General features: G+C 32.9%; 1 protein-coding gene and 1 long non-coding RNA gene across 2 annotated transcripts; one reads left to right on the forward strand and one right to left on the reverse strand.

The window, feature by feature from the left end:
• Positions 1–2458: 2458 nt before the first annotated feature.
• Positions 2459–3264, reverse strand: LOC121219493 (uncharacterized). Its single transcript, XR_005916282.1, has 2 exons — positions 3105–3264; positions 2459–2836 (listed from the first exon to the last, which is right to left on the reverse strand). It is a non-coding gene; the product is annotated as an uncharacterized lncRNA (long non-coding RNA).
• A 10947-nt stretch (positions 3265–14211) lies between these two features.
• On the forward strand, positions 14212–19072 carry LOC107954798 (4-hydroxy-tetrahydrodipicolinate reductase 2, chloroplastic). The gene is made up of 9 exons (XM_016890471.2): positions 14212–14505; positions 15628–15838; positions 16543–16780; positions 17088–17221; positions 17314–17388; positions 17822–17923; positions 18112–18221; positions 18318–18405; positions 18743–19072. Exons 2-9 carry the CDS (start codon positions 15635–15637, stop codon positions 18809–18811), a joined length of 1020 nt encoding a protein of 339 aa, XP_016745960.1. The 5' UTR covers positions 14212–14505; positions 15628–15634; the 3' UTR covers positions 18812–19072.

Consider the following 19072-nt stretch of genomic DNA (forward strand, 5'->3'; position numbering starts at 1 on the left):
TTTGAATTGGTTTTGCATGTATTTTAGGCTTAATAATTAGCATGTGAATTGGGTATAAATTGTTTGGTTAGTTTGCTAGCTGAATAGAAGATAAGATGAATGGCAAAGCATACAAATGTTTTGTACTTAAATGGGAAGTTAGGCATGTATGTTTTATTAGTTGAGTTTTAAAAAAATGGTGTATATTTTATAAGGTTAAATGCATTTGTGGCTAAGATGTTTATATGCTAAACTTGACTATTTGGTGAAAGTGATTGTGCTGCATTTTCTAATGGACAATAAGCCGAGCAATATGGATTGTTTGGTTTTATGCACATGAATAGAAATATGAATTAATATGTTTGATATTCAGCTTAAGAAGTAAAAAAAAATGCTTGGATGTCTTAATGTATGCGTATGAAATTTGTAATGTGATGAGTCATCTTATAATTTGATTTTTGAATGATATGAGTAAGAAGTATATATGTTTTGAATGGTAGGATTTTAAAGCATGTGTAATATGACTATTTTGAGCCGTGTTTTTTTTTATGGTAATGCCTTGTAACCCTATTTCGGCGACGGATATGGGTTATGGGTGTTACAATTGCATCTAGATCCATGAATAGCTAATTTCCTTAGGGAGATTAACGAACGAATGTGTGATTAATTAACAAATAAATTAGGGTTTAAATCTAAGTTTGTTGGTTTAAATTATGTGCGATTAAACCCTAGAAAGTGATTCTCTTATGAAGTAATTTAGGATAAACAAGATCGAGAGATAAGTTTACCGAGAAAATCATAATTTATCCCGGTCAAGAAAGTGAAGCCAAGAGGTAAGTGTGCATTGTTTGATTAGTTAATTAGTTAGAGCCCAAGAGGTAATAACTGGTTAATTAATAGCTAACTTAATAAAACCTGAGTTCTAAATTTAATTAGGAACACTGAAGTGAGTTAATCTCCTACCTCTTTTTTAGATTTTATTTTGATTGTTAATTGGTCATTTTTCTTTTAGATACTTTTATATTACTTTAATTAATTTATTTTAATTTAGTTTTTCATAATATAATTTTAAATTAATACTACTAGTGTAGAAAATGAAGTTACATTTAATTCAACCTTCCTTGGGTACGATCCTCGGAATGATTCCCGGAGTGTTTCATTGTAACATTCTTTACTATATTACAATTTGACATGTACACTTGCAAACACTATTGTTTAATTATATGTTTATTTATTGCAATATTTCCAACCTAGATTTCTGCACATCTGGTGGTGGTCAATGTCGCAACACAACCCTGAATGAAAACCAAAAGAGCAAACTGTCGTCAGTGTCGTGTGAGGGTATTGCAACACAGTTGTGACAAGGCCACTTAAAGGGGAAAGGGTGTTTTCATCTGTACAACTCAACTTAATGATGTTTAGTCAGTCGTATTAGGTCAAAATGAGGCAGCTAGCCTTGATCCTATAAATACCATTACTCATAACTGTTTAAGGGACTTTTTTTCCTTCCATTTTTTACTTCTATTCTTAGTTTTTAGGGTCTTAGTTTTATTTTTTATTTTTGTTCTTGTTTTGTTCATTCAATTGATTCAAATTGTGGATCACTTAGATTCTGTCAAGGATTGCACTTCAAGTCACCAATACGATCTTCAGAATCTTTTTATTTCTCTTTACTTGTTTTGCAATATTTATATGTTTCAATTAAAAACTATGATGATGTTTGATAGATCTATGTGTAACTAAAATCCTGAGGAGATTAACAAGCAGATGTGGTAATAGTTAACAATTATTTAAGGATTTCTTAGTGGATCAATTGGTTTGGGAAAAGAGAACATAAACCCTAGGATTGATGACCCTAAGAAGTTATCTAAGTAGAGAGGAATCTAAGAGGAGAAGTCTACTGGGCACCCTTTAACCTAACCCGGTCTAACCTGTGACATCGAGAGATAAGTAGTGTTTGCCGACTCATTAGATTAGTAAAAGGCCGAGAGGCCCTGCTAGATTAATGACTAGCTGATTGAATAGAACCTGAAATAGAAATTAACTATGAATACTGAAGCGAGTAAGTCTTCTGCCTTTAGAATCTGATAAATCCATAATTTGTTCCTCTCGATATTATATATCTTTGCATTGTTCTTATTTTCACTTCTTTTATGAATAATAATATAATTAGGATTAAGTACTATTTAGACCTATTAGCATTGAAGTTAGTGTTAATTTAATCAAACCTCCTTTGGGTACGATCCTCAAAATACTTCTATGTTCCATTGTAACTTCTATATTACGACCTGCCCCGTATACTTGCAAACATTGCCTTAGTTCTTGTTTGTAGTTGCAGTATTCTCACTTTCGATGTTAGTACATCGGGAGGCGGTCAATTATATAACTGAATCGACCCTTAGGGCTCATAATAACCAATTCATATGCCACCATTTATTGCTTAAACAACAAGTTACAATTGTATAATTTCAATATCTAATGTCGATAAGTGAATTACATGTTTTCATAATCCCTATTAACCGAACATGGAATCAAGACGGATATATGATCATTCAATCATCACACTTGTAGCAGGCCCAATTAGCCCGGGCCTGTACTAAATAAACCAAACCTAAAAATATAGCAGTCCATTAACAATTCAATAGTCCAAAATTAGAACCCAAATTGAACCCAATCAAGCCCTAAGTCCTAGCCCAAATCAAATTTAACCCTAGCCCAGCAAAAGTCAGTAAACAAAAAACCTTAGGTGCGCCGCACCTAGGTCTTCTGGCCTTGCTGTTGCCGCCGTTCGTCGCACGTTCCATCCGCACATCGCACGCCACCACCACCATAGCCTCCTCCATGCGCGTCAGACCACCTGCAAGAGAAAACCACACGCAACAACAGAAACAAAAACAATAAACAAATAGAAAAACGAAAAAAAATAATGATTAAGGAGTTTGTAATCCGGCTATAAAAGCCCTAATCTATGACTTGTATTTTTTTTACGAACATTAATATAAACAACAAAATCAAAACAGATTTAAAAAGGTAACTTTTTTTCCTTGTTGGTTTGATTCTCTTTTTCTATCTTTTTTTTTACGTATTAAGTATTAAAGAACAAAAAGGGGGAAAAAGGAACTCACCGGAGATGGTCGTGGCTGCACCGTCGGAGGGTCTCTCCTCCGTCACCCGATTCGGGTCAAAAAGGGTCGATGGTCTCCCCTTTGTTTATTTCTCACGGGTTAAGAGAGCTTGGCTCTCAAAGATGCCGCAACGAGGGCTAAAAGGCCTTCCTTTCCCGACGCCGACTGCCGACCACGAGGCAGCGCGACAAAAGCCGAAGAAGGCCATCGGCCGAATGTGAGGAGGAGGGGTTGAGAGAGTTTGAGAGACCCTCAGTTTTTTTTTTTGAAAATAAAGGGTGAAATGTTTTTTTGTGTTTTTCTTGCTATTTATATGGGGTCAATACGGCGCCGTTTTGGACCTTAGCATCAGTGGCCAAAATGACGCCGTTTTACTTAGGACCCGAATACCCGACCCGCCTTGATAAGATCCGTGTGTTTTCTGATTTGAGGGTTATTTGCGCACGCGATCCCTCCGTTATTACAACATAGCGCAATCTGATCCTTTGTTAGTTTTTTATTTTGGCCACGAAATTTTATTTCTGTTTCAATCTGGTCCTTAGGCCATGTGCAGTCCCTTGGTTAAACGCCGCGCTTTAGGACTGGGAAATATTTCCCTGAAAGTCCCTCGCGCTGTAGAAGCGTTTCATCTCAATCCCTTAGCAATCTTGTTTTTATTTATTTGCGAATTAAACCCTTGATTTTGGGCCCAATTTTAATTTCATCCTTATTCCATTTAATTAATTTACTATTCATTTTTTAAAAAAATAATTAATTTATTATTTTAAAAAAAATGGGGGGCTCTTTTTTTATTATTTATTTTAAGTTTTACATATATTAATATTTTATGCCTTACCTAATATTTACTTAAGTTTTTATTTACATTATTTGTTTTAAATTACCATAAATATATACATCGTCTTTTAAATTTTTATACATATATTTTTAATAAAGAAAGAGTATTGTTTGTTTTGTATTTTTAACTATCTTAGTTTTCTCTTTCATTTTAAGTTTTATATATTGTTTGTTTGAGATATTTTACCATTCATTCCAAACTAATCTCATAAATCACTTGTTTTATACTATTAGTTATATAAAATTGTTCTCTATTATTTCGTTTCGTACTTGGATTGTTAATATTGGCATGTTAAATTGTTGCATGTGGTGTGATTATTATCATTATGTACGTTGTAATTAGTTTATCTGTTTTCGCATTATTGCCATTCATTAACATGATACTTTATTCGTAAATTGTCATATCATGTTCTATATTATCGTTTCATTTCATTTCATCACTTCAAAAGTTATGTTTGATTTGTACATACCCATAATAAACCGTTTTATTTTATCACAAAGAAAATAAATGCAACATCGCTCAAGTATTGTATTCGCATTATTCAAAAAAGGGAAAAGTTTTAAAATAAGGCAATGTTTCGTGTTTTGGGAGATTTAAGAAATTGTACCCTAACTTACGCGGTTTCAATTTTCTCGTTAAACCTAAATAGCAAAATATCCTTTTAAATTCCAAAATATACGAAATTTCAATAAAAAATCAAAAGCAAGCTTGTTCTCTAAGGTTCCCAAATATCATGTCCTAACTTACGGGACGTGACATTTCATTACCTCGAGACAAGTAGGTCTTTAACTTCCTTTTCGATTTATTCAAGCGTTTTTAATAACATTAATAAAAAAGGGATCGTATCTTAAATTTCCTTTCAAATTTTTAACTTTCAGCATTAAGACATTAAGTAATCAACTAGGTATCAATTTTGGGCGCGTCAAGAGTGCTAACCCTTCCTAGTGTTTAACCGACTCCTGAACCCGTTTTCTAGATTTTCTAGACCAAAAATGATCGTTTTAGTAAATTTAAAATTTTATTAAAATGGTTACATCACGAGCTGATCCGATCACACCTAAATAAAAAAAGATTGGTGGCGACTCCCATGTTCGTTTCTGTTTTCAAAATTAAAGTCGACTCCTTTTACAAAAAAAATAAAAAAATGGTTTCGACAACACCAATATATCCAACACCTAGTGCCTCATCAAATCTGAAGTATAATATGCATTCTGTACCTCATCTATATAAGACGAAGTATATAAATATGTCTAGCACTTTACTAGAACATCTGACGTATAATATGCACACCGCGCCTCATCGGTATAAACCAAAATATAATCTCGTATACTAATCTTATGACATGTCAACTATACTCGACTCTACTCGAGATGTTAATAGGGTATCCAATATTTTTATTAGTGTATAAGGTTCACATAACATAGTTTAATACATATAAATTCATATCATACTCAAATCAATTCATACAATTCCATATCATCATTTGCATATCATCACATTTTTCACAATTTATCAACTATTTCATACTTACCTATTCATGAGACAAGTAAGTTCATACCTTATTTAGGCTAATTGCAACAATCCATATATGATATTTTAAATTTAAATCATGAAAGCACAAACCGAGATAGCTACTCGCCTACGACCCTCGCATTTCCTTTATCTCGAGACAACCTGGTGTCGTCTTTAGCTATGTACGATAATTCAATTATAAAAATAGTATTTGTTTTCACCCAATCACATGAAAAATACATAATTGAACATAGTTTTCATTTTATTCATTTTAGTCCTTATATCTTATATGCTCATATTTTTCAATATTTAACATTGGATCAAAATCAAATTTCATATTCTTTCATTAGGGACCTTTTACTTTTAATCAATAGCATAATTTCTTAACAACTTTCAATTTATTCAATTTAGTCTCTAATATCAAAGTTAACTAAACCTTTAATTCTAAGCTAATTTCACTACCTTTTAATACAATCTTAACCAAATCTAAGCTTAACAATCACATATTCATCATTTTAAAGCTTGAATTTAACAAAACTCTTTCATGGTAACATAATACATATTGATAATTTCATAATCTACTAAATGGGTTTTCTAGCTTAAGTTCTAAGGACAAAAAATATATAAAATTCTTTAAGAAAACATCAATTTTAGACCAAAATGTAAAAGAAGCAAAAGGAAATTTTCTTCCTTCTTGAAGCTAGGGACGGCTCAATTGAGAAGAAAATATGAATCTTTTTCATCTCTCCAGCCAACTTTTTTAACACCCCATACCTGATCCAGTCGCTGGACATGAGTTACAAGATGTCACAATAGTAAACCGAAACATTTATATGCAATATGTATCAACAACATTCAATAAATGAAAATGTACAAGTTAAGTTCATATTAAACATGCATTACAATCAAAATTAAGCTCAATCAATCTTACAAAAGCTTTTAAACAAGTTCGAACTAAATCGAGACCAATCTGAAACATTTACAAAATAATAGATAAAAAGTTAAAACAGGGGTCACGCGACCGTGTGTTCAAGCTGTGTGACAAGGTTGAGTCGTGTGGGGCTATCACACAATCGTGTCTCCAAACTGTGCAACAATTTGATGTTGTGTAATCTAAGGTGACACGGCTGTGTCACCAGGCCGTGTAGCAGACTGTGATCTGTGAACTAAAAACCACCCTGACTGTGTTGAACACATGACCGTGTCATCCAATCATGTGAGACACACGACCATGTGGTTGCCCGTGTGCAACAAAAATAACCTATTTGGGCAAGTTTTCATACCACTCCTTCAAGTGACCTATAATGTCATTTCGTTCTATTCAAACCAACACCAAAGCATGCATTTCCAAGTCAAAACACCAATTGACCTAACCATTTTAACATACAACCAATATGCCCTCATTAGAACCAACAATTAAATAAACTCAATTCGTGTTTCAAACATTTCATATCACAACTCAATCAGACCAAACACAAGCATATACTTAACATGACCAAAGTCTAAAGCCATTTCATACCACCATCATAAACATATGTATAATGCCATTCAAACTACCAGACTTGACATATACCAAAAATCCAATAACCAACCACAAACATAGGTTTATATATATAAGGTTATTACTCCAAATTTCACATTATCTTACACAAGATAATCCAACCTAAGTACATGCCACAAGTAACCAAAATGAAATATCAAAAGTCTATTGAATCGAGAGATGGTAGGTGTGAGCTTCTCACTGATCTGATCGACACGTTCCGGACGTCCAAAAATCTACAGAAAAGTAGTAATACTAGTAAGTATTTAAAATACTTACGAAGCTCATACAATATAAACATTTACTAACCTTAATCACTTAACATAATATACAATTCATTATGCAATTCAAATATATCTATCAAGATTCAAACAACAACGTCAATTTATAAGATTTTGATCAACCACGTATATAACCTCAAATGTTCTCAATTTTATTTCAATTTAACTTATCACTTGTATGCAATTCGTATGCATAACTTAGTCAACATTCAATGGCACAAAATATCTTTTTATTCACAATAATACCCAATGAAACTTCGTAAAAGAAATTTGTACACAGGTGAAAGTAATAGTACCCGGTTACCCGTTTGGGTTAAACCTACACGAATAATGAATCATAGTGTCTGGTCACCTGTAAGGGTTGAACCTATACAAATCGAATAATAGTGTCTGGTCACCCATTAAGGTTGAACCTACACAACAAATTGTCTGGCTAGGGCTTAATTAACCTATATTCTTGAGTCCGCAACACATGCTAGAGCTCAGAACCTATAGACAGTAACCCGTAACCTCATATACGAGACTTTTACTAATTTCATCAGGATTAATCTCATGTTATAACACAATTCCAATCAACAACAATAGTTATCACTAAAACAAGTATAACACATTAGTATTAGAAATTTAAATTATATCTTATGAACTTACCTAACAAAGCGATAATGCTTTAGATAATAGATACTATTCGGTAGTTTTTTTCTTTTTCACCTAAGTCAACAACTTGATCAATGTAATAGTTAAAATTCAAAATACCAATACCAATCTCATGATAACACCAAAATTCATATTTATAATCTTTTAATTTAGTTTTACATAATTTCCCTAAACTTTTATATTTTATTCAATTTAGTCCCTAAAACCGGAACAAGTATAACTTTCACAATTGAGCTTCATCTTTTTCATTCTAATTTCAATTATGTCTTTCTACAGCCCTAAAAATCCAAATTTAAAGGAATTAAGTGTTACTTTTAACATATTCACAATTTAGTCCCTAAATGCAAAATTAACAAAAATTACTTTATCAAGTAATCCTTAAACATTTTGTAGCTTCCAAATCTACCATTTTCTATAAAAAAAAGAACATCTAAAATTCATCAATGGCAAGTTTTAAAATCTTTAACAGTTTTAAAAACAGAAATACGAGTTACCTAGACCTAGTTGCAACGATATCAAAAATATAAAATTTATGAAAAGCGAACTACAATAACATACCATGCAAATCTTGGCTGAAGCTTAAGTTTTCTCTTCCATGGATAATCGGTGGTGAAAGGAAGATGATAATGTCTTTACCCTCTTTTTTTTGTTTAATGTTTTATAATATTTTACTTAACCATTTAATCTAATTTAACATTAAAATAGCATATAATTTAAAAAAATAACAAGCCATCCACCCACATTCAAGAGGTGGTAAATTGCTACTTTAGACTTTAAATAATTATTAATTAAGCATTTAAGCTAACAAAAATATAAAACGATTAACTTTTACAGTTTTTACGATTTAGTCCTTGCACCTAAATTAACTATCAAATCACTAAATTTTTCTGACCAAACTTCAATCCACCTATATAAAAACTTTGAAAATATTTAATAAAAAAATTTACAAGCTCAGTTTAAAAAAATGAGGTCTCGACACCTCATTTTTCAAAACTATTAATTTAGAGCCAAACAACTTGTACTTTCATTAACCGACCAATTATCAAAATTTTTCAAATCACAATTCACTATAACATTGTACTTGACTTGTTAATATTAAATAATAAAATTTACAAACTCACTTGTTGGACTTGTGATCTCAAAACCACTATTTCCTGCACTATTGAAAAATAGGCTATTACAACTTTTCTATTTATACTAAGATTAAGGTTTTAATTAATCTTAATTAACTTAAATTTTAACCTTAAAAATGTTTAATCTTATAATTTATCTTTCTTAATTAAAAGTGAGTGAATGACCATCACTTTTTGGTATCCATATCACATTAATGGTTAAATAACCATTAAGTCCCTTGGTTAATTGCTATTCAAGTCCTCAAGCACTTTCCAAATTAAAATTCAATAGCGATTACACTTTTGCAATTTAATCCTTAAACTTTAATTAATAATTTTCTCAATTTAATTACACTTTTCCAAATTAAAATACATTTTTTTAATTTCTTACTTTTTTTAGAGATTGTTTAAGTGAAATCGGTAAAACACTTTATTTAGCACAAGGAAACAACTCAAAAATGCCCAAATTTGATACCAAATGATACAGATATAGCGAAAGAAGATCGTGTTCAAGTTGTTCGACTTGAAAAAGAAAGATTTGGATCTGACCTAAAAAAAGAAACCAAACAAATTTAAGGAAAAAAAAAGAAAACAAAAAATAACTAAATTAAGAAATTTAATAACAAAGAATAAAAATTCAAAACAATAAATGAATAAATAAAATAAAAGTCGAAAATGGATCGAATAAACCAATGAATATGACGAATAGATGGATAAGTGTCTAATTGAAAACGCTTTGAGATATAAACCCCGACAAATTCAATTAATGGCTCTAATCAATCTTTCAAGAAATAATCATTGGAAAATTGAAGGATGAAGAATGAATTTGCAAGACTCCTTGAAGAAAATCGAGAAGAAAACTACTTTTAAACATCACAAGAAAGTAATCTTGCACAGAAGAAACTAACTCTCAGAGTATAAATTTTTATCAATGAAAGACAATTATGTTTCTAATAAGTAATGAAACGGCTTTTATATAGGCTAACTAATTATATCCAAATAAAACTCTCAAGTATAATAAAATTCTAGGCAATTGTACTCCCTCTGAGGCAGAACTCTAGGGTATTCTTGATGGACTCCTTATTCTGTTAAGAAAAAGATACAAAAGGGCCACGATATAGACTAGCAACTTAGAAGTGATTAAGGCTTTGACCGATAAAGGGATTGAAGGTTGAGGGGTCATAGTGCTTAGAAGGGTTCACAGAACTATGTGATCTAAAGGACAGTGGTGGGTCTGGTATGTGCCAAAGGGGAAAATTTTAGCTGCTGACCGAATGGCTAAGCTCTGTCTAGCATGGAAATCAAGTCTACAGATTTTTTATGTACCTCCTAGTGAGGTCTTGGAGTTTTTTCAACAAGATATAGCTAGCGTAGCTTCTGCTCAATAGATTTGATGTATTTTTGTTTTATTTTTCACCAAAAAAAAGTAGTTTTAAACTAAACTTTATTGTTGACTAAGAAATATAACACTCCTAAACAACTTAAAATACTTAAAAATATCATAAAATTCAGAATAAATAAAAAAATAAAATAACAAAACCTAATAAATACAATGTTTGGGTCATATATAATAAAAATTAAGCTTAAAAATCGAACTCATTATGATTTAAACTTGAATTAAAGCTCGAAACTCATAATTTCCCATAATAATCCCGTCTAAAAATTTTATTTGCATAGTCTTCACTAAAACAATCATAACTTGAGCTCCCGATCTTGAAATCAAGTGATTCAAAGTGTGTTTTGAAGCTAAGATATAGATATTCAAATGATATGAGACATATCAACCTAGAAATGTCTGGATCCCATCCAAAAAGTCATCGAAAGTTGACTAATTTTCCAAACTTGAAAATTGACAGCTTCAGTGAATGACATTTAATAAATTTTACCTAATCCATACATGTACCAATCATTCATTAATATATTTTCATACTAATTTCATAAATCCTTCTATTATAATCTCACGGACTCGATTCATGAAATTGGATTCCAAAATTAATTTTTTGACACTGGCTAAAATATGATCGTTACAAGCATCATAATGCTTGAACAAACAAAATCATAGTAATTGAAAAGCTTTTCACATAAAAGGTTTAAACTCATGATGTCAAAAATATAAAAGCGTCATATTTACCAAATGACCTGATACGAGTCACAAAAGCCCAAATTCTTGAGGGCAAGGCCCAATAAGAAGATTCCAAGCCCAATCAAGAAATCCACCCATACTTAGTTGAAAATCAGGCCAGATTGTCAAAGTGGCCCAAGTTGTAAAGTTTTATTTTCATTTTTATTTATTTATTTACTTAGTTTAAATTTTTATGTCAATATTCAGTCCAAGAGTCCCAGATAAAATGACATTTGACCGAATTTCCATATTAAAATAATTAGGAGTTTTTTTTATTTTAGTTTTCTAATTAGATTAGGACTAGTTATAAGGCCTATTTAAAGGCATGGCTGTCCACCTTGTTAAACACTTATCATTATTATTAAAATTTCAGATTTGTTGAGAGCAGAATTTTCTTTGAGTTTTCTCCAAGATTTCTCTCTTGAGTTTTCTTTAGAAGTTGTTTTAACAATCTTTTTGATTGTGGGAGCCATCTTCAACCTTCTTCTTGCCATTGATATTCTTTGGAGGGGAGATTAGAGCCGTTTGAAGGGAGTTGTGAGATCTTTCGAGATTTCAAGGCTTCTTAGGACTTATCTTTTAATTTCTTACTGTCAATTCTTTCTTTATTTCTACTTGTGCTGAATCATTATCTAATCTATTTTCTGTTCTTATTGTGTTTTCAGCCTTTTTCTATCTTAAGGAATCAGCCCAAAAATCCCCAATTTCTAGGGTTTTTCCATACTCTTTTTGGGTGAAATTAGATTGTCGAAATTTGGGAAAAACTATCTTGGTGTTCAATTGGGCAGAATCACAATCTCCTTGAGGGTTTCAAGAACCCTAACACTTATTTCTATTCTCAATTTGATTCTTTGCTGATTTGGGGATTTTATTTCAGATCTGAAAATTCAAAAATCTAATCTTTTAATTTTCTGTTTCATTTCAGATCTAATTGTTTAGGGTTTTCGTAGGAGTTTCTCGTGACTTGGCAACTCGATCTTGGTCCGCGCGCAACCCCGTATCATGACCTCTATATCTTAGAGATCATTGGTTCAAATCTCTTTACGCAAAACTCTTCAACAACTATAATTTTACCTAGTCAACCATTGAAGAACGTACCACTTAGGAGTGAGCAAAAGTTGGTGGAAACCGATCGAACCAATCAAATTTGGTTTGGTCAATTTTGGATTTAGCTTAGTTGCATTAGGCGGTTAACTCGTGTAATGCCGGCTTAGTTTCGATTTTGAATTTCAAAGCCATTTTAACCAACGAAACTAACTTTACATATAATAATATAATATATTTAATTAAACCCAAACCCAGTATCTCATTTACCAACCAACCCAAACTCAAACCTAATCTCAATCCAAACCCATATTAAACCCAAAATTCCAACTACCCAATCCCAATAAAAATCTAATAATAATTAAAAATTAAAAATGTTAATGAAAATCTCAAATAATTATAAAATAATAACGTTAATAAAATTTTAAAATGTAATATTAATTAAAAATATTAAACAATAAAAACTAATAATTCTAACTTTCTAATCCTAAAACCCAAATTCCCAAAACCAAAAAACAAAAACCTTACCTTTGCTACAGCCCGCAACCGTTCCCCTCGACCACCTCCGTCGCCATCAGCCTCTCGTCACCTCTATATTCTGTCAGTCGGTCTTTGCCTCTCCTCCTCATCTCTACCTCGTCATCTCTGTCGATCGGTCATCAGCCCTACCAAGTCTTCCTTTCTTGTCTGCATTTCGAAAAAACCTTCAAAAGTCAAACTTTCCAGTCCTATCAAGGTATATCAATGTCTTCTTCTTATCAAGGTTTTGCCTTTACTTATAGAAATGTAAGCTATTTCCTTCATTCAAAACAGGTCTGTTTATTTTTAGGTGAAGTTATTATTTCTTTTCTTATAGTTTTTTACTTATTAGTTAAAAGAAAATGCTATGGAAAATACTTTCCAATATATCTTTTTTTCTACTTTTTTATTTTTCCTTTAAGTAAAGTGTTTGATAAAATACATCATTGACGACCAACCTACATTAAGATTAAAAATAGTGGCTTTTTTTTGTATTATATATATATATGGTTGATGGTTAATTGTTGGAGGCATGCATGTATGGTTGCTGCACAAACACAGATAAAGAAAGCATACTAAACACAGTTCGATCGGTTAACCAACCGAAAATGACTCGTGTTGGTTTTTGGGTTTTCCCCCAAAATTGGATCAGCTTCGATTCCATAAAAAGGGGAATTTAGTTAAGTCAATTTTCGGGGTTTTTTTGCACCGAATCGACCAACTCAACCGATTGTTCACCCCTAGGCTTTGTATTGCATTGGAGCATATCGTTACAAAACATCTTCCTTGGATTTGTCCCTCTCTCACAGGCAACTTTTGGTTAGGTTTTTCTTGATGGCGTGTTTCTTCTTTAAAAAAGAAAAGATCTTTTCCAGATAAAGAAAAGATCTTTTCCAGATTTATTTTCTCTTTTTCGGTATGGACTATGATGTTTGCAATGGTAGTGGTATCTTGCATTTATCAATGTCATATCATTGTATTACATAATGTTGTTGTTTTTATGGCTGCATTGATTTTGGGGGGCGGGGGGGGGTATTGGGGATAAGGTGAGTAATGAAGAGTTTAGGATTTAATCTTAGGTCATTGAGTTTTTAGGGATTTTGATTTGGGAAATTATGTTGTGTAGTTCTCTTTGACTTTTACTTTCTTGGTATTGATAAGGGTGAATAAAAGTCAGTGAAAACCAACTGAACCGATCAAATTTGATTTTTTTCAATTCAGTTTGGTCAATCTCGAAATCCCAGACCATTTTAATTGACAAAACCAATTTCACATATAAAATAAAATAATATTTAATGTAACCCAAACCCATTAACCCAACATCCTATGGCCCTTACTAACCCAAACTTAAACCCAATCTCTTCAAAAGCCCAAATTAGACCCAAAATCCCAAAGACCCATTACCCAACAGGCCACCCCAAGAAAACCCAATAAAAATAAAAAATGTAAATAATAAAATAATAATGCTAATAAATATAAAATTGTAATAATAATTAAAAAACAATAAAAAATAAAATCTAATACCCTAACGTAACCCCCTCCCAAAAAAAACCTTCCCAGTTACCTCTGCTGCAGCCGTTCCCTTCCCTGACCCCGTGCTCAGTAGCTTTACCTCCGTCGCCGTCGGCCGTTCCCCCTGCCTCGCCATCTTTCTCCGGCGGCCTTCGCTTCGCCTCCTCATCTCTGGCTCTGTCCGTCCGTTGGCTTTGCCTCGCCTCCTCATCTCTGCCTCGTTCTTTGTCAGTTTGTTGGTCGCCATCGGCCGTCTACCTCTGTTCTAAGGTAATTGATTTTGTTGTCAACTCACTGGTTTTAACATGCATTAGTTTGGTTTTTTTTTTTGTCTCTTCAAATTTTCTTTCTTGTTTGGTTGATGACAAAATAGAGTAAATATTGATGAATCCAACAGACTTTTCTGTTTTATTTGATTGGGCTGATTCAATTCACTTATTTTTCTATATTTGATCCTAAAAGGAAAAAAGAAAAGAAAAGTTTGTGTTTTTTTCCTCTTATGTATATGAAATTTGAATTGTTGTTACTATGATTGTAGATGGTGATGATTTCAAAGTTTGACATTCATCACTTTCTCTTGTTTTTCTCAACAATCGGACAAATGATTCTCTGTTAGCAATTTCACTTGAATTACAGCAATTAAACTCGGTATGGTCGGTTGGCCCACCGAACCTACTGCCCTTACCTCGGGTTGTTTTTTTCGGTTTTGTCTTAAAGTCAGTTCGATTTCGTTTTTGTAAAATGGTGAAGTTGGTTAAGTCGGTTTTCAGTTTTTCTACACCTAACCTACTGATTATTCACCCCTAGGTATTGATTTCGTCCCAACTTTTAGATGCAATTGGCAAATTCTTTCTTTGAATTCTAATAGGGATATATTCGAATGTAGAGAAAGCCTTGGTAGAAAGGATTTCTTTTTCTTCTTCTGGTTGAGTAAAAAGGTTCTTTTATACTTGAGAATAAACAAATGACTATTGCTGTTAGAAGAACATAGTAGCTAAAGTTCTTTTTCCCCGATAATGAACGATGCTGTTTTTTTATAATTGATTCCACAGATCTCCCTTTGGGAAATTATTATTGTTTAAATGTTCATTTGGCTTCGTAATGCTGAGCTTTGATTCTGTTTACCTACCAAACCAGCTATGGTCAGCATGGTATATTTGCATTCTTTTTTAATATAATCATATTTTTTTATTTTCCGTTACCTTTGTGCTTTGTGATGTGCAAACGTAGTGAATTCATGTTTGTGTTTATATGCATAAGTTGATTAACTTCTATCTATGATAGTATACAAGAAGGTTCATGACTTGCTTCTGTTGAATTAATAAACTCTACTTTTACTTTTTATCTAATCAAACCATCTTCAATTTCCATTTTTTCCCTTTATTTTCACAGTTCAAAAATGGCTTCCCTCCTTAAGGCCTCTTCCAATGTATTTCTGTCCGAGAAGCTACCTTTCTTGTCTAGAAGCAAGACAAGACAAGGTGTTGTTCCAAAGAAAGTAACATTTCGTTCAGCTCCTGTCACATTATCCTTGTCTACATCGACTGGAACCATTGAACATGACCCAATATCTAATTCTCCGGACATTGCCATCCCAATCATGGTACCCTTTTTTTCTTCTCTCTGTTAAAAGGGGAAAAAGGTTGAAATTTTCATTATATGTGCTTGAGTTTGATTTATTTCTGTGTGGTGTATGTTGCCAATGTGTTTGGTCATAAGTGAGTAAAGCTTTAAATTGATCAATGGCAAAGGAAGCGTCTTTTTCTATATAAACATTTTGATTTTGTGGGTATTCTACCAACGGAACTTTAACTTTTAACATCTTTGTCACACGGATTTGGGGTTTGGTTACTTGACATGTAGATAGATAGCAACTTTGGGGGTGGACAAGTTTAGATCATCTACTTCGCCTAGCTATGTTAATATGAGCATTTGCCATGGGGAATGGACTGGGGATTACTGAAAGTTATTTCAGTTTGTTCTAGCAATTCGGGTAGCTATTTTTTTTGGATTCTGATTATTATGAGTGAAAGAATTTCTCCTTAAGAGTCGGATTAATTGGTGGTGAGTATTATTGTAAGTATGTATTATGGTTTTGTCCCACATATATTATCAACTTTTTCATCTATTATATTTGTCATTTATTGTTTCTATGTCTTTACTTTCTCAACTTGGTTGCTCTTCTGAATTTTACCTTGTTATTCCTGCTAAATGGTCATGAAGGTTCCTTTTAATGAGAAGATAGGCTAACAGATAACATTGTTTAACATTCACCCCATGGCTTGCTGTTCCATTTTCCTGCTGTAGGTAAATGGTTGTGCTGGAAAAATGGGAAAGTCTGTTATCCAAGCTGCCGATTCTGCTGGCCTTCATGTTGTTCCTGTGTCTTTTGATGCGGAGAAGAATTCTGGACAGACTGTTGAACTCTGTGGGAAAAAGATTCTTGTGCATGGTCCATCTGATAGAGAAAGGATCCTTGCTTCTGTCTTTCAGGAGTATCCAAACCTGATTGTGGTGGACTACACTGTGCCTGCCGCAGTTAATGGTAACCTATCCAGGAACATGCATTTAAAACTACATCATATTTCATATTAGATGAAAAAGAAACTAAAACGACCTTGAGTGAGAAACATTTCGATAGCGTGTTGTATAATGTCTCCAAAATCTGAAGCAATATTTTGTGGTGATATTCTATACTATGATTGAATTACTTTCTTCTCAGCTTATCATTAAAAAAGTTGCGACTTGTTAAATAAATTTATGCATGCTAGTCAAGTCCGATATTATGATTTGATCTCTCTATTAATTACCTTTTTAAATTGTTATGGGATTGGGGTGTTTGATAAATATAGATAATGCTGAGCTCTATGGCAAAGTTGGAGTACCTTTTGTTATGGGCACCACTGGTGGAGACAGGGATCAACTCTATAAGACTGTTGAAGAGTCAAAGGTTTATGCTGTGATCTCGCCACAAATGGGGAAACAGGTCATCTAACCCTTAATCAGTTGAAATACTGTTTTAACTGTTGGAAATATAGATTTCCTTTTTTGGTTGCTTATTACTAACTGTTTTCTTAGGTTGTTGCATTTCTTGCAGCCATGGAGATCATGGCTGAGCAGTTTCCTGGAGCCTTCTCTGGATATTCTCTACAGGTACTTCTTTAAATAAGGTTATTTGTTTTGAAAGTGCTTGAAAAAAATAATATTTCAAATTAGGTTGATTAGGTATAACCAATAATGTTATAACTTCTAAACAATTGAGGCTGCAAAATACAACTGTTTGAGGCAATATCAAGAAGCCAGTTTGATACATTGTGAAGAAATAGCACGACTTGGAGCAGTTAACTTTTGGATCTTACATTTGTGGATGGATTTATCCATTAGTGATTACATACAATAGGGAATTTGTTTGTAAGAAGTTTTATTGGGCTTGTGTTTACAGTTGCTTATCTTGGTCTTTGGATATGATAGTCCTTTGGAATGCCTCCTTTTCTTAAATATTATTTATAATAAGTTTTCTTAGACACCATTGTTAGTGTTTTGTCCTATTGGTTGCATATAGCTAATCTTCATTGATCTTGATTAGGTGATGGAGTCCCATCAAGCAGGCAAGTTGGACACCTCTGGTACTGCTAAGGCTATTATTTCTTGCTTTCAGAAATTGGGGGTGTCATTTGACATGGATCAGGTGTGTGGTTCTCACATATTCTAAATTGTAATTGAAAGAGAAATGAAGTTCTTTTTTCTTATTGGTTAGGGGCTGGGGAGGGTAGGAGAAGGTTAGGAGATTTTGACCCTTAGGAATGACATAAATTCCTTTATTATATGGTTCTTTCAAGGTTTGGACTTCTAACTTGTCTCCTTTTCTATTTTCAGATACAAATGATCCGGGATCCCAAGCAGCAGGTTGAGATGGTGGGAGTACCGGAAGAGCATCTGTCCGGTCATGCTTTTCATTTGTATCATCTAACATCACCTGATCAAACGTATTGACTTAACTTTTTCACCTGTACCCTACATCTTGTTCAACATGTAAACATCAATGACCTTTCATTGATCTCCGATTGAAAATTCTTCTGCAGAGTGTCGTTTGAGTTTCAGCATAATGTTTGCGGCAGATCGATATATGCAGAGGGCACTGTTGATGCTGTACTTTTCCTTGCTAAGAAGGTGCAGTTATATATATTTCTCTTGCCAGTTTGAATCTATTTCTAGTGTTTCACCGAATGTTTTTACTGTTACTGCCACAGGCGCAGCCAATAAAAGGCGGGATTTCGAATGCTTGTAGTTATTAACTGTCTTCGACTTCTGTGAACTTAAAGTTTGTCACAGTAGTGTCTCAAATTCCAGAGAAACTGAGCATGAAGTTTGGTTAAGTTAACAATAAAAGGAGAGTAGCATTTAGGGATCATAATGTTGATTATAACAAATGTCATGGCGAGACTAGGGTGTTAGTTTAGTTTTATGTTCATATCACTATTTGATTGTGGATATTGTTCAAGTGCAGGTTAAGTTGAAGGCAGACAAGCGAATATATAATATGATTGACGTATTGCGGGAAGGTAACATGCGATAAAATATGTTTCTTATGCATTTTGTTGTTGGAGTGTATTATTTCGCAGCTCAAGATATCTAGGATTATGAGACTTAAGCCAATTTTGATTTCAATGGTATGAGCCATCGCTGTTCTTTGCACAGTAAGTGTAAGAATTGCAATATATATGATGTTGAAAGGGCACTCTTATTAAACAGTGGCTAGGAATAGTTAATGTTCGCCCTCCATAAAACAGGCTCTTAATTTTTCTTGCAAAAGTTGAGTGGATGTGTTGGAAGCCAA

The sequence above is a fragment of the Gossypium hirsutum genome, chromosome D07 (genome assembly GCF_007990345.1).
Source record: "Gossypium hirsutum isolate 1008001.06 chromosome D07, Gossypium_hirsutum_v2.1, whole genome shotgun sequence".
Lineage (NCBI taxonomy): Eukaryota > Viridiplantae > Streptophyta > Magnoliopsida > Malvales > Malvaceae > Gossypium > Gossypium hirsutum.

Coding starts and splice junctions, on each gene's coding strand:
- LOC107954798 (XM_016890471.2), top strand. CDS start 15,635: ATGGCTTCCCTCCTTAAGGCCTCTTCCAATGTATTTCTGTCCGAGAAG. Junction 16,781..17,087: donor TGTGCCTGCCGCAGTTAATG/GTAACCTATCCA, acceptor TGATAAATATAG/ATAATGCTGAGCTCTATGGC. Junction 17,389..17,821: donor TCTCTGGATATTCTCTACAG/GTACTTCTTTAA, acceptor GATCTTGATTAG/GTGATGGAGTCCCATCAAGC.